The 16,617-nt window shown below is 38.5% G+C and overlaps 1 protein-coding gene across 3 annotated transcripts in view; it reads left to right on the top strand.

Moving 5' to 3' along the window:
- FIG4 (FIG4 phosphoinositide 5-phosphatase) overlaps positions 1-16,617 on the top strand; it is a 125,531-nt gene that overhangs the window by 73,358 nt on the left and 35,556 nt on the right. For all 3 annotated transcript variants that reach the window (XM_059176874.1, XM_059176875.1, XM_059176877.1), the window contains 6 exons: positions 3,619-3,677; positions 4,893-5,040; positions 6,091-6,174; positions 8,494-8,689; positions 10,964-11,046; positions 14,941-15,027. In XM_059176874.1, coding sequence (XP_059032857.1) covers positions 3,619-3,677; positions 4,893-5,040; positions 6,091-6,174; positions 8,494-8,689; positions 10,964-11,046; positions 14,941-15,027 — 657 coding nt within the window. The remainder of the gene's footprint in view (positions 1-3,618; positions 3,678-4,892; positions 5,041-6,090; positions 6,175-8,493; positions 8,690-10,963; positions 11,047-14,940; positions 15,028-16,617) is intronic.

Raw genomic sequence — 16,617 nt, 5'->3', positions numbered from 1 at the left:
AGGATAAACAGCCCCACTCTCCCCAGCTATTCCTCACGAACTGTGATTTCAAGTCTCTTCGGGGTTCAGAATGCTCTTCTCTTACGGATCCCAGTCCACAGCAGTGTTCTTTTTCAACTCTGGTGCCCAGACTTGGGTTCAGTAATGGTCACAGTTTGATCTGATTTGTGCCAAATATCGTGGAACCCACTGGAGCCATTACTCCTCTTATCCTGGTTACTCTGCGTTTATCATTAACTATAAGATTGCACTAGCTGTTTTTAGCAATGCCATCATAATGTTGACTCTCTGAGCTTCCTGTCCATTAGAACTCCCAAGTGTTTTTAACATGACCTGCTACCAGGCCTTATCTATACCATTCTTGTATGCTCATTCGAGCATTCTTGGTCATGGTCATATATGCTTTGCTTGCTTCCAAGAGAAAAGGTTTAATTGTATTACTTTTTTATTAACATTACTAATGAATTTGCAGCTTCTTTAGATATAATCAGCTGGTCTTCTTGATCCTGATACAAATCCTTGATGAAAAATATTAACTAGAATAAGGTAGATGGCAGAGCCCTCTGGGACACCACCAGACGACTCCTTCCACCTTAACATTGTTTCATAATTTTGGGTTGGAATTATTAAAATGGCTGTAACTGACTCTACGGTCATCATTTAACTATACTGTCCTCCTGCCCCCATTTCTCTATCTCATTCACAAATATTGATAGCTTTGCTAAAGTCCTTGTGCTAGTTCAGAGGGTTCCCATGTTCGTTAGGGGAAATAAAGAGTCTTTTTTTTGAAGTCTCCCTAACCTTCCTTTGTGAGTGAGCCAGTGGAATTGAGCACTCTTCATAACAGCAACCAAAGAAGAGAGAGCAGCTGACTTATGAGGTGTTGTTTGCAAAGGAAGAAGTAGCACGAACTTGCAGTCTCAGTCATCTGATCCCTGGTTCCAAAGCAGGTTTCTCTACTGCTTCCGGTCTCTTCCTCTGAGTAAACGTACTCAGGGGTAATGGTAACCAAGATCTCGCCCCTGCCTTGGGCTGAGCCCTCTCTTCTTCCGTTGGTCTCAGTTCATCTTCCCTAGGGCAGGGGTTTCTCAGGGGCTTTTGCTTCTGAGCTCTCATCTTCCGTTGGTCTCAGTTCATCTTCCCTAGGGCAGGGGTTTCTCAGGGGCTTTTGCTTCTGAGACCCACCCCGTAGAGCTGGACTTTAAAAAAAAAAAAAAGTATGGTTACATTGCTTTAACCTGCGTAGGGAGATACAGTTTAGTAACATTCAGAAAAAAAAAAAATCTGTGGCCTGTTTCAAGTCACTAACAGATGCTCTCTTAATTCTTTTTCTCCACCTGATACATTCTGAGCTTAAACACATTCTTTATTATGTTTACTTCTTTATCTGAGGGAAGCTAATGGTGAAGAACATTCTTTAGGAAATTCCTTATATGTTAGCCGATACTTTTTTTATTTTCCTCCTCTGCCAAGATTAAGTGATTACAAAATAGAATTTACACCCATGTACACATGCTTGTGTATACACACACACACACACACATACCCCTTAAACAATTAAGCCATGCCTTTTCATTCTTCTGATCTGATGGTCTGATTCTCCTATTAGAAAAGCAAATGAGATTAGACTGGTATCTTTTGGAAGTGGATTCATGGAAGTCACTGGTCATCTTTTTAGGTTACTCACAACATATCTCTACTTAATACTTGATTCTGTTATCTTGCTAGAATTGACATCACACTCATTGGTGTATAGTTCCGGAATCTATTACCCTCTCACTTTCAAGCATCGAGACTGCATTTGCCCATTTTTAGTGTAAGTTCCATTCTTAACTCTTTTTGGAAAGATGATTAAGCCCCAGTGGTACCAAGACACTTGAATTCTTTTAGAGATGCTCTGCTGTCTCCTTTCATCTCTTGGGCTGTACATGCTTCTCTGTTCTCTTGTTTTTATCTTTCCAGCATGAAACTTCTCATGACTGTTGAAGATCGAAAGAGTGCTGGGATTAAGTAGCTCTGCTTTTTCTGTCATTATTTTCAACACAGCATTTCTAACACTATTCTCTGTGTCAGACACACAGTTGTGCTCCGTAAATGTTGAAAGATTGAATGAATTATCCACAAGCAGCTGGCATAATCCTTTTCTGTTCTTTTCATGCTCTAAAGCCTTGCTATGCAAAAAGCAATGTGAGGACTGACCTTTCTGGTGTCACCCAGGACCTTCTCATCAACACAGAATCTCAGGCCCTACTGAATCAGAACCTGTCCTTTTACAGGATCTCCCAAGTGTTTGTGCGTGCACTGAATTTCAAGAAGGACTGTTGTAAAGCATAACTTCAGTCTCAAGCAAAGCTTGAAGAACTTTTCCTGTTACCATCTCACTTTCCCTCTCACAGTTAATTAGGCTTCATGTTCCTTTTTTCAATCATCCTCAGTTATATATTCTGCTTGCCATCTCTAGGAGACTTCTCTCTGTTGCCCATTTCATTTAAATACCCCCACATCTTCATAATTGGGATTATCCAAGATTGTAATGTCAGCGTTTTATTTTTAGAAAACTTTTCATTTATTTAAAATTATCCTTTTAGCATTTTTGGTCAGAGGCCCTTTTTTTTTTTACTTCTGAACCTTTTGAAAATCTTTTTTTTTTTTTTTTAAGATTTTATTTATTTATTTGACAGAGGTAGAGAGAGCACAAGTAGGCAGAGTGGCAGGCAGAGGGAGAGGGAGAAGCAGGCTGTCCATTGAGCAGGGAGCCTGACATGGGGCTTGATCCCAGGCCCTGGGATCATGACCTGAACCAAAGGCAGCCACTTAACTGACTGAGCCACCCAGGTGCCCCGAAAATCTATATTTTTAATACATTTTGATATACTATTTCACATCATTCCCCTTCCTAGCACTCATGAACTTTGATATAGGGTCTTTCCCCTAAAAATCCAATATATCAGAATTTGATTTAGAATTAAATTCGACATTTCAGATGTTGGCTCAGAGCAGATGCATCTTCTGGCAGAAATCCAGGTGATTGAAATTCCCTACCTTCCTCTGACTGGCCTCTGTAATGAAGTAGCGAATATTTACTGTTAAAGATTAACAGGGCCTCCACTATTTTCTAAGGGACCTTGTTCTTTAGGACTATCCATTCACTTAATGATTTTGCTTAACTGTTGTAATTAACTATACACACAGACCCCTATCCATAGAGCAGAGTGGAAAAAGTAATCTAGTTCTTAGATGGCAAGACAGTGTTGCTGATAGCACTTGGGTCAAGGTCCCGCTGCTCATTGGCTTGCTGAGTAATGCAGGCACAGTCTCTGGGGAGAAGTAACCAGCAGCTCCTAGAATCTGGCTTAGTATACCCAAATATTTTTTAGCTAAAAGTCAGTAACATCAGAACCTCTTGATTCTCAGGTGTGCTCATGGCATTTTTGTAGATCTGTGACATAGCTGAAACAAGAAAGGGGTTGGGAAAGAAATGAACGTGTTGAAGACCTCCTATGCCCAGCAGCATCTTACAGTAGACCATAAACCCCTTTTACCCAGTGAATTATAAAGAAAGCCAGCCCTTACATTTGGCCCATCTTATTCTTTCACTTATTTTTTTAAATTTTATAGTTACACTTACTGGTGGACTCCAGAGGTAATAAAACATTTACCACTACCGTATGATGAAGGTAGGTACACTGTTTCTCTCTTAGTTTTTATACCAATATATTTTATAATTATTCCTAAATGAACTTGAAGCATTAAATTCTTTGCATATAATATTTCATTAAAAAGACATGAATGACTACTCAGTTTCATGTTGCTGCTATAATAGGGGATTTTAACATCTTAGATAGCTTTCTAGGGGCAGTGATTATGTTATACTTCTTTTATCCAAGTAGACCAGGAGCTTGTACTGTGTTTTATAGTTATTAGTTATGTCCCTGAAATGTCTAATGGATATAATATATTAGTTTACCCTTTTAAGTTAGTACTGATTATATTTCTAGGTATTTGGGGATAATGGGAAAGAAGTGAAGACCCACTCACAAGGAGAAATAAAATCTTCTCCTGTATCTAAGCAGTGGAAAAAGATACATACGTGTATATAAAAGTACATTTTAGTCACTAACATGTAATTTGTCAGAAAGGCAGGACATTTTTTATGTTAAATGAATGACCTCAAATATACAATACATTTGAATGATGTTTCCAAATTGAAATAATTGCTTGGTTTTAAATAGAATGTAGTGCTGTTACTGATTCCCTGACCTTGAAGAAGTCCGTCTTCCCAGTTGTGAAAGGGCACTAAGTAAGATCAGTTCCCAATCTGGAATGTTCCTCTTTGAGGCCTCCCATCTAATCATGGTTAGGTATTCCAACTTTGGATGGTAAAGGCCATAAATTAAGAAGATTACAAATGATTTTTAGTTCTTAGTAAATTATTAATTAATTTTTTAAAAGTACTTACAACCTTGAAATTCTGGGAAAAATCATAACTCATATTGCAAAGAAGGTTTTTGTTCTAGGAGAAAGGAAAGGACTTTAACAGTCTAATGTTGGCCATGAACAACAGTCTACTGTTGGCCATGATTTGAAATATAAAAGAAAATATAGTGAAATAACTGCACAATTTTTATCTAGAAGGCAGAAGGTATTTATTTATGAGTAAAAAAGAATTTAAAGACCTGAATAGTTTGATTTCTAAAAAACTCCCTGTTCCCACCCAGACTTCCAGGCGTCTTCCTGCCTCCTTGGGGCTTGTCACACTTGGCTTTGCACTGTATACTCTGTGTACATATATCATCTCCTTCCCAAGTGTATGAGTGCTAGAGGCAGGAGCTGAACCTTGTTTGCCAGATGTCATCTGAAGACTTTATGAGTAATAGACATATCTCTCTTAGTTATCTGTGCTGCGAACTTAAAGAAGTTAATAGTGAAGAAATTCCACCGATATGAAGAAGAGATTGACATCCACAACGAGTTCTTTCGACCGTATGAACTGAGTAGTTTTGATGATACCTTTTGCTTGGCTATGACAAGCTCAGCACGGTACGTTGTGAGTGTCCTGAGACTGTTATAAGAATATTTGAACTTGAGTTTTCCTAGTCTATATAGCTATGTCTTGCTTTGCCACAAGTGCAATAGGCATTTGGATCAGATTCCATTTTACTTTCTTTTCCTTCAAAAAATGTAATGGGGGGGGCGCCTGGGTGGCTCAGTGGGTTAAGCCACTGCCTTCGGCTCAGATCATGATCTCAGGGTCCTGGGATCAAGTCCCGCATCGGGCTCTCTGCTCAGCAGGGAGCCTGCTTCCTCTTCTCTCTCTCTTGCCTGCCTCTCTGTCTACTTGTGATCTCTCTCTGTCAAATAAATAAATAAAATGTTTAAAAAAAAATGTAATGGGTCACACTTGGAGTAATATCCTTGCCAGGCCATTAAGTTTCATTAGCATAAACCATGCAACTCCGGTCTTTCTGGCACCTCTGAGGAGTTCGGTCTGGTTACAATAATCGGGAAGTAGGCCTTGCACAGTGTGGAGAGAGCTTCAGCTTATCTTAGTATGTGGTAAACTAGAAGTTTCTATTTAAAGTGTCCCGACAGTGTTTTAATGAATTAACCCCAGCCTAATAAGGTAGAGGGTGATACTTCAACTCAAACACTTCTGTGTTTTTGATTATTATGTCAGCCTTCCGAGGTAGTCTATTATAATAAAAACGTGGTAAAACCGAGTACTTAGTGTTTTGCCCTTGGTCTTATGAGTTTAGTTTTACCTGAAAAGTAATTCTGATGTCTAAACAAAGTGTACACATCGTGGCAGTGATTTAGATAGAACTCTGTTCCAGTAGAGAAAAATCTTAAATTCCAAAACCACTGGGTCTCAGAATCATGAAAAAAATGCCCAGTGAAGACCGATAGCATTGAAGTTACTGGTGCCATTAGTTCATGGGACTTTATGGCCTTGATCACCTAAGCTCCCCTGAATATTTGGCTCAGAATATACGTAAGGACTAAGAAGAAATAGTATAAAAATGTGAATTGAATGAAAGTATCCTATGGATGGACAGTGATTCATATGGCATTTCTTTCCTCTTTCTTCAGTGACTTTATGCCCAAGACCATTGGCATAGATCCAAGTCCATTTACAGTGCGTAAACCAGATGAAACCGGAAAATCAGTCTTGGGGTAAGATTTGCATATAGAATGAAATTTTAAAGATTCATGTAAAACAATATGGCACTTGCAATGTAATTGGCACCAAAAAGAATAACTTCAAGTCATATAGTTTGGAGCACATTCCATTTATTGCATCTGTGCTGATAACTTTTTCTTCACGCTGGGATCACTGAAGAATTCAGCATTGAAAGAATTTATAGGAATTTCAGCAACATGGTGCATTTTATTATTTTCAATTAGGAATATCACAGATGGCTAGGAACAGGTAGCAGATAATATGTGTTGTGTCCTATAAAAAAAAAAAAACTCGGCGTTCTCAGTTTCCTACAACATAAAATACTTAGGTAAGAATTTATAATCATTTTATTTATTTTTGGTGGCATCCTGAGGAACCATTAAAATAAATATGCTCGGATAAAGAAATTAATAAGTTTTCTGTGTATTACTGTAACACTGTTTTGGGGAAGACTGTTACATCCAATAATGTGAGGAAGAAGTCAAACCATGTTTATGTCTTCATGCTTAGAAACTGGATTGAGAGGTGATGTGTTCTAGCATAATCTGTTATTGCCGCTAACTTGAATGATTCAAGTGATGAGATTTCTTTTTTTTTTAGACTCTGGCCAGAAACCCTGGCCAGACTGTAGATATTGAGTCCTAATCATATTTGTAGGTGTGTATGGAATCCTGGTTGGGTTCTAGCTACATGTGGTTTATGCAATGAGATATATATTACTATTTCCAGATACACCATTTCTGTGGCCTTAAATACTAGTTGAATGTTTAAGCCTTAGACCAGAAACTAAGAAATTTAAGAGATGTCCTCAGGAGTTCAGAATTCAAGAAGTTCCTGGAAATGCATAAATGACCAGCTACATTATTGTATGGCACAGAAATTCCACTAATTTTAATTTTTACTTTACAGAAAGTCAGAAAATAGCTTATTTTCTATAATATTAATATAGTAATCATTATATAATAGTATTTTATTACTTTATATTTTATTATAAATGTAAATATTATAAATTTATAAAATTAAATAAAAATAACATTATGACTATTATATATATCATATAATATAATATGATATAGTATAATATTTATAATATATATATATCATATAATATATCATATTATATTATATGATATATATAATAATATATGATAATATATAATAATAGTAATATAATAACCCATGGTCAGATAGTACTGCACTTTCCTTTCCTAGAACATTTCAGAATATTATGGTATTTTAAGTTTTTTATAGAGAATAGTTTTAAAAGATTGAAATACTAAGCGTTTTTTATCAAAGCCAAAAATATTACTATAAAATATTTTCTGAATTTAAAAGAAGACAATAGGGGCACCTGGGTGGCTCAGTGGGTTAAAGCCTCTGCCTTTGGCTCCAGTCATGATCCCAGGGTCCTGGGATCGAGCCCCACATCAGGTGCTCTACTCAGCAGGGAGCCTGCTTCCTCCTTTCTCTCTCTCTGCCTGCCTTTCTGTCTACTTGTGATCTCTATCTGTCAAATAAATAAATAAATAATCTTAAAAAAAAAAAGAAAGAAAAGAAAACAGTATTCTTACTCTCATATTTGGAACTAAAGTAAATACTTTTATAAATCTGAGTTTGAGGTTTATTTGCTTCCCCATCTATTCTCTACTATTAGTAGGAATGTCTAGCAAATATAGCTATTTACTAATAACATAGATTTTTAAAAAGATTTTTATTTTTTAATTTTTCCGGTGTTCCAAAATTCATTGTTTATGTACCACACCCATGCTCCATGCAATACGTGCCCTCCTTAATACCCACCCTAATAACACAGATTTTAAAATTTAGCTTATGTTCATCAGTTTCCCGTTACTATGGTACAAATCGTTAGCTGATGCTGTGATTGATAAAAACCGTAGAAGGGAAGGAAATTTGGATATTGACCTTCCCTTGAAGGTTTTACAAGTTGTAGCTAGGTAATTTACTAATGTCCCAAACACAGTCTTCTATTATTGTACCAAAATTTTGAAAATACTGATTTCAGTTACCAAAGGAAGGCACAGTAACCAAGTGGTGAGAAGACTTCTGCATTGGTTTACATGCACTTACCAGTTTATGTTCTGAATTTATAACGGCTTAAATTCATATATAGTCAGTACAAGTTCATGGAAAAATGTTAAGGTTTTATCTTTATCACAACGTGAACCCAGAAACTAGTTGCTTACAGCCGTTTTCTTGTGCTTCACCAGGACTAAGGTGTTGCACAGTCATACATAGTGAATCTCAAGGGTTTGGTTTAAAGATGCTTTATATCAATATTCATTTTCTTAAAGGAACAAAAGCAATAGAGAAGAAGCTGTCTTACAACGGAAAACAGCAGCCAGCGCCCCGCCACCCCCCAGCGAGGAGGCGGTGTCCAGCAGCTCTGAGGATGATTCTGGGACCGACCGGGAGGAGGAGGGCTCTGTGTCTCAGCGCTCCACCCCAGTGAAGATGACAGACGCAGGAGACAGTGCCAAAGTGACCGAGGTGTGTGGGAGAGGAGCTTATGTGGTCTGGCTTGAGGCTTGGGGAATGATCTCTAAAATTCTACTTTCTGTTAGAAGGCTGAGAGAAAAAGTCACATTATTTCTCATGCTTGCCATTCTAATGTGTGGTGTTTGAGGCACTGCAGAGATGAGAATCTTTTTTTATATTGCACTATAGTTGACATACACTGTTATATTAGTTTCAGGTGTACAACATAGTGATCTCACAATTCTATGCATTACTTAATGCTTACCTTGATTGTAGTCACCTAGGACGACGTTATTACATTATTGACTGTATTCCCTATACTGTACTTTTCATCTTCACGACTTAATTATTTTATAACTGGAAGTTTGTACCCCTTAATTTCCTTCACCTACTTTTCCCATGCCTGTACTCCCTCCCCTCTGGCAACCACCAGTTTGTTCTCTGTATTTATGAGTTTGTTTCTGTTGTCTATTTGTTTTTTAGATTCCACATCTAAGTAAAATCATATGGTATTTGTCTTTCTCTGTCTGATTTATTTCACTTAGCATAATACCGTGAGGTCTAGCCATGTTGTCAAAAATGTCAAGAATCTCATTGTTTTTTATGGCTGAGTAATATTCCATCATGTGTATATGTATATAAATACTACCTCTTGTATATCCATTTGTCTATTGATGGATATTTAGGTTGCTTCCATATCTTGGCTATTGTAAATAATGCTGCAATAAACATAGGTTTGCATCTGTCTTTTGTATTTGAACCGTTACTGTGTTTTTTTTTAGGTAAATAATCTGGAGTGGAATTACTATATCATATGGCATTCTGTTTTTAATTTTTTGAGGAATTGCATTCTGTTTTCCACAGTCATTGCACCAATTTACATTCCCATATACAGGGCATGATGGTTCCCTTTTCTCCATATCCTTGCCAATACTGCTGTTTCTTGTCTTCTTGATGCTAGCCATTCTGACTGGTGTGAAATGATATCTCATTGTGGTTTTTATATGCATTTCCTTGATGATGAGTGATGCTGAGTATCTTTTCATGTGTCTGTTGACCATCTGGATATCTTCTTTGGAAGAATGTCCATTCAGGTCTTCTCCCCATCTTTTTTTATCAGATCATTTGTTTTTTAGGTGTTGAGTTGTAGATGTTCTCTTATATTTTGGCTACTATTCCCTTACTGGATATATCATTTGCAAATATCTTCTCCCATTTAATGGGTTGCTTTTTTTACTTTATTGATGGTTTCCTTTGCTATGCAAAAGCTTTTTATTTTGGTTTGTAGTCCCAGTAGTTTATTTTTGTTTTTGTTTCTCTTATCATAAATATATTGCTAAGACTAATGTACAAGAGATTACTGTCTATGTTTTCTTTTAGGGGTTTTATGCTTTGGGTCTCACATTTAGGTCATTAAGAGATTAATACATTTAGCATAGACATTATTGAAATGGTTTCATTTTGAAATAAAATTGGTGTTTTTGTTCTCATGTATAACAATAAATTTCTTATCACTTCAGAATTTTTAAGAGAATCCTGTCCACTTTTGAGCAGCACATCCACTTGAGGTCCATTTATTTCCTTGCTTAGCATATTTTTGGAAGGTAGGGTTTGGACCTGGGCCTCACAGTCTTTGCATAGCCCCAGTGGAAATTCACTTTGTTCAATTTGACATTACCAATATAAGGGAACCTAAAAGGGAAGATAACTACAAAAGGACCAAATTTAGCTTTAGGGAAATCTGATTCCCAGAAATAGCCAGAAGTCATAGAAGTAGATATGGCAAGTAAAATGTGATAATATAAGGATTGAATCCATAATTATAGGAGTTGGCAAATGACAGCCACTTGTCAAAATCCAGTCCACTGCCTCTTTTTATAAATAAAGTTTTATTGGAACTCAGCTGTGCCTGCTTGTTTACATATTGTGTATGGGGGCTTTTGCATTATAACTGCATAGTTGAGTAGTTGTAGCAGAGATGGTATGACCCAAGGAACCTAAAATATTTACTATTTGGCCCTTTGCAGAAAAAGTTTTCTAATTCCTGCATTATACAAAAGGAACTAGTAGTTATTTAATAGCTTTTTACCCTAAAACAAAGTATTTTTAGTGGAAATATAATCAGATTTTTAAAAAATAATTAACTGAGTTTAATGAATGAACTGAAGAAATATTGTGATTGCTTTTGTGGAAAATTTCACAGGTTCATTTTCTTCATCTTTGGAAATAATTAACATGCTAGATGTCTAAAAATTTTTCCTGGTTCCTTTTTGTTTTTAACCCCAGAATGTGGTCCAGCCCATGAAAGAGGTATATGGAATTAACCTCTCAGATGGTCTCTCCGAAGAGGATCTCTCCATTTATTCAAGGTAAACTACTTCTATGTAGAATTAAGAAATACATATTGCATGGAGCACTGGATGTGATGCATAAATAGTGAATTCTAGAACACTGAAAAGAAATAAAATAAAATAAAATGGAAAAATGAAATTAAGAAATACAAAAATATTATTATAATAACTTATGTCTAGTATAACTTCTAAAAATGAAAGTGGTCAACAATACAGAAGGAAATGAATTCCACTTGGAATACAATACTAGTGTTTAGGAGGTCAAATTCTGAAACATTGGTTTCTATTTGGAGTTAAAGGGCCTACTGCCTGAAACTCTCAGTCCCCTCAGTGATAAAAATTGATGATGTGTCCATGTATTCGCACCACCTATAGATAAGCTGCAAGCTGAAGTGGACATACATTTCTGTATTTTTGCATTAACAAAGTCCTCAAATTGGGGACCTTCTTACAAAATGAACCTGGGTATTGATGGTTGAGGACATTGTGTTTGCGTTAGCTCTGGGGTGCTGGTGGGAGTGGTAGTTGAGGAGGAAAAACATCATGTCAGAATGTTCTAGAACTTAATTAGACAGACTAAGCTGAAAGAGGATCCACCAAAAGGTTTTCTGTGAAATCCTATACATAATTGTGTGTGTGTGTGTGTGTGTTTCTGAGGAGAAACAGAATTAGAGTTATCAGAGTCTCAAAAGAATCCCTCACCTAGAAATCCTCAAGAACCCAAGATAACCGCTGTTAACACTTCCTCAGCTTAATACATGCACTGAGAAGACCTAATTATTGCATGTAAATACCATCCCACTTTATTCATACAAGTTTGGCTTATATAATATATAATATTATATAATAATATCATATAAATATTATAAATAAATAAATATAAATATCTACAATATAAATGAGCACTGATGTTCCACTTTTTTTTAAGGGGAGTATTTCATTTGCTTAATCCATCAAACTGGATATTGATGCTTTTTACTTCTTTCAGATTAGTAAAATCTATTATATGTGAAATATAATATAAAATATATGTAAATATATATTTACATAAATATATATTATAAAAATATAATATAATATAAATATAAAATATAATAAAAATATATGTAAAATATAAAATAAAATTTGCAGCATCTCCTAACAGCAAAAACCCTGGTATGACTCTCATACTAGTACTGTCTTAACAGGAACCAGTTTAGTCACCCTGAATTCAGGCCCGGACACACAGGTACACAATCACTTTCCCACCACAGCTGTCCCGGCAGTGCGGCTCAGCTCTTCAGCATTTGAAGTGAGCCCTTATAAGCAGCATGGTCTGGAAGAAGGAATTATCTGGGGTTAGTGAATAATAGCCCTTTGCTTATTGCAGAGAGCAAGAGCACTTCGGTCAAGGACTGACATTTTCGCTCACTTTAATTAAGCAAAAAGAAAGTGTCTCTTGCTTCAGGCATGACTTTTGCTTGGAGCTTTTTTAGCTCAGACTGCCTCGGAGGCCCACTTCTAGTCCTCCCTTCGCAGAGAGTAAGACACAGCCCTGTTTGACCATAATACTCCCCCGGGAATCAATCTATGAAGGAGACAGTGGCAGGCCCACGGGGAGGGGAGTACTCCTGGGGAGGGAGGAATCCATGTCCTGGAATAAGATTCTGTGTTTGATATCCTGAAGAACAGCACCTCCTCCTTTGATTTGCATAACAGTGGACAGTGTTTTATTCCTTCTTCCGACAACTGTGTAGTGAGCTGAAAAGATTATCCCTCTTTATAGGCCAAGAGCCATTCAATTACTTATTTAGGAGACCTTTCCTGTGCTCCGTGGGTACCTGGGATTTTGGGGATTTGCAATCCTTTTTTATTCTATTGGTAATATCACCTGCCGCTGCTTATGATGCAGACCTGGCGGGGGAAGGGAAACAGAGGTCTGGTATCTCTTCCCCTCTCTGTGAGTCACTTTTTACTGTGGGCAGACTGCTTCTCCTGGAGGCAGAGGCGTCTCCCCTGTTTGTCTGTCACGGGCACTGCTATGGCAGAGGAGGCCTCCCTCCATCGGTATTGAGGGTGAGGCTCTGCCAGGGGATGGTCAAGGATGTTCAGGAACTGACTGGGACCCTTCTTGCCTCACCCAGGCTCTGGGGCTCTCTTAGTGCCGTGTCTGATCCAGAGGGCAGAGAGTCAGGGACAGGGTGAAAGTCCGTGTAGTTCTGGCCTAAACTGGCCTCAAAAGTTCTGCCCTTTCCCACCGCAGTTCTGCACTCAGTTGGCTAGTATCCACCAAAGATTGTGAGTGTAAAGACAGTGGCCTGGCCTGGCTTGCCTGTCACAGCTCCCGACCAGTCAACCACAGGACAACGTCGGGAGGGAAGGAATGCGCTTGGAACTGGCATCTATAGCCTGTCTTCTAGCTTCCTGTTCTCCTGCCTATTTTTTTTACATTTGGCCTCAACTACCTCCAAACTCCTGAAGATCTCTTGGTTTTGTAGTTTGGTTCTAATCGCTTAGCCTGTTTTCTATACCTTCCTTTGCTCTCGGCTTTTCTGATGTCTTTGGTTTGCTATCTCAACCGGACCTGGAAGTTTTCTTCCTACCTCCTCAAAGCTTCAGCCCTGTGCCAAAGCATCTTTTTTTTGTTTGTTTTAAGATTTTATTTATTTATTTGACAGAGAGATCACAAGTTGGCAGAGAGGCAGGCAGAGAGAGGGAGAAGCAGGCTCCCCACTGAGCAGAGAGCCGGATGTGGGGCTCGATCCCAGGACCCTGGAATCATGACCTGAGCTGAAGGCAGAGGCTTTAACCCACTGAGCCACCCAGGCACCCAATAAAGCATCTTTTTAAAAAAAATATATTCTGACAATTATGGTGCACATGATTTGGGAAGTTTAAAATTCTGTACAAATAACAGGTGTTATGTGATATTCTTCCCCCAAAATGGATAAAAAATGTTTATACTAGCTAAAGATAAAAATTGGATAAAAGTAAGTTATTTAAATGTTTTCCAGTAGCACCCTAATGCCTTAGTAATTGGTAGTTTCTGCAGTACTTTTCTTGACCTTGAAAAAAGCTAATAAAATAAATTAGAAAAATATCAATAATTATGAAAGAAAATATTTAAAATAGTAGAAAATTGGGACTGGAATTTAATCCTGCCGCATAACCTCCTGGGGGCACATTAGAACAAAACTACAAGCTGTGTCCCTGAGGGGAAGATGGAGGCCTGGCGCACAGACCACACTAGGACAGGTATGCACTTGGGAAATAGCAGGTTGTCCTTGGCCCATCAGCTCATTGGCCTACTCTAAGGTATCCTTTTATCCTATGAAGCTGGCAGGCGGCAAGTCCCTGTGACTCTTAGCTTCAAGTCTGAGTGGGTGTTGTTCTTTCGGGAGGGGTGCTATGGCCGAGGGGCTCAGCAGATGGTCTCTTCCGTCTCCTGTCCTTCATAGTTGAAAGTACAGGAGTGGCTGGAATACACTTAGGGATTCTTGTGGCCCTAAGGAGACAGAGTCCACATGCTGAGTTTCCAGCAGTGTCCCTGCTTTGGGAGATGGGTCCCCGGCCCGATCCTTTTCTTTTCTTCATCATCTCTCACTGCGAATGCCTCTCCTCGTGTTTCCCAGCTTCCTGCTGCAGTCACCCTTAGATAAGGGAGGCTCTGAAAGTTCATCTTCCTGGCTTCAAGATCACTTCAGTTCAAGTTCTGTGTCCTCTTGAGGTAGACTGAAACACAGAAATCCTCCTCCTTCATTTGTACCAAACCCACTGTAAAATCAGGCCCCCATTTGTAAGGACAGTCTGGGGTTGCATAGGGTGCTGTTGTGTGCTTCTCCGGAATAAGCAGTCTGCTGTCTTTTGAAAGCTCATACCATTTTGTGTAATCTGCTGAACTTCAGCTGAGTTTTTATCCACTGTAATCTGTAGGTTTGTTCAGCTGGGTCAGCGTCGACATAAACAAGACAGGAGCAGCCAGCAGCTCTGTTCCAGGTGCCCAGATGGAGTTATAAAACTGTAAGTACTAGATTAGACTGTTAGAGAAATGCTTGTATTCATGCCATTTGTAGTGGGGGTTTTTTGCAGACTTTTTAAAGAAAATTTTTCGGTCTTGTCCCCGTATTAGTGTAAGCACTAAAGCATCTCCTCCTGATGTCTTATCCAAGAATAACTGGGTAGCTGTGGGCATGGGAAAGAGATCGGCGGCTATGACTTGAAATGTACCCTTCGGGGGTGGGATTGAAGTTGGTGGAGGCTTCCCTCCATAGAGACAGGCTCCTTGAGGGTAGTGATGGGTTTGTCTGTTCTAGCCATGTTTCCCCACTGCTTCTAATGACTTGCCATAAGTTAAACAGGTGTTTAGCAAATTTTTAAACAGATTCAGGTTCATATCCTAGATCACAGCTCTATTACTTCTTTTCTTTAAATCTTGATTAAGTGACTTCAGTTTGTATGACTATTTCCTCATCTGCAAAATGGGTTGGTAATGGCACCTATTCTGTAGGAGGGTGGTAAGCTTAATAATGCATTCAAAATGCTGAGAAACAGTATCTGAAAAAAGTTCTCAGTAAGTTCTAATCATCACCACCACCACCACCACCACCATCATCATCATCTTCATCATCATTCTCTGCTTGTTGGGACCAAACAAAGCAAAGGTTGTGACCCAGAGAGGCTCCTGATGCTATGTGATCAGTTGAGTTTCTTCCAGAAAATGGGTCACTGTGAATATTAAATGAGGTTGTATGCGTGAGGTGTCTAGATCAGTGCCTTGCCTTTGGTTGATGGATCGATATTGATGGCCTAACCTTCTCTGTGTACTACATCTGCCTTTTCCTGATTGATAGTTGAGGGACGGCTATCATAATGCAGGCAAAGACTTGAGCCTTGGAGAGTAGTGGCTAGGAGTTAGGAAATGGAATAGATTTGGGGAATATTTGGGAGGCAAAATGGGACTTGGATACTGACTTGGATACTTGGATACTGAGAGAAAGAAGTCCTTATCAAGAATGACCCTTCGATTTTTTGGTTTGTGTAATGGGTTTGATTGGTTGATTGAAACATTTATTCATTTGCAGATAGGTACTGAGTATCTAGACTATTCCAGGCTTTCATTTACTGAGGTCAGGCGTTCTGCAGGAGGATACAGTTTGCACTTACAGCACCATCCAGATGACCATGTTTAGGAGGCAGTTGGGTCAAGGGATCTGGAAGTTCTGGGGATACAAATGGGGATGGTTATTTCCTTCTGGGGATGTATATGCCTATGGGTAGTAATTGAAGCCACTGGCTAGACATTAGACCACCTAGGAAAAGAGAATAGAGTGACGAAGGGTCTTCAGCTGAGTCTTGAGGGGATCTGAGTCTAGCATCTGAGACTGAGAGAAACTTCCAAAAAAGGCACAGATGGCTAATCCAAGAAGGGGGAGGAATGGGAAGAAGGCCTGCTTATCCCGCCCTTCTCTCCCCACCACCGTTTTTTTCCTCTTTTTCTTTTCTTTTTTTTTTTTGGAAATATATAAACTCCTATTAATGTAGACACCATTTTTTCTTTCTTAAGTCTAATTAGCAAATGGAAGTTTGCGCTCCCAAATGAATTGAAATAGA

The sequence above is a fragment of the Mustela lutreola genome, chromosome 6 (assembly GCF_030435805.1).
Source record: "Mustela lutreola isolate mMusLut2 chromosome 6, mMusLut2.pri, whole genome shotgun sequence".
NCBI lineage: Eukaryota > Metazoa > Chordata > Mammalia > Carnivora > Mustelidae > Mustela > Mustela lutreola.
Note: the sequence above shows the minus strand (reverse complement) of the source record. Positions and strands in the feature narration are given on the sequence as shown.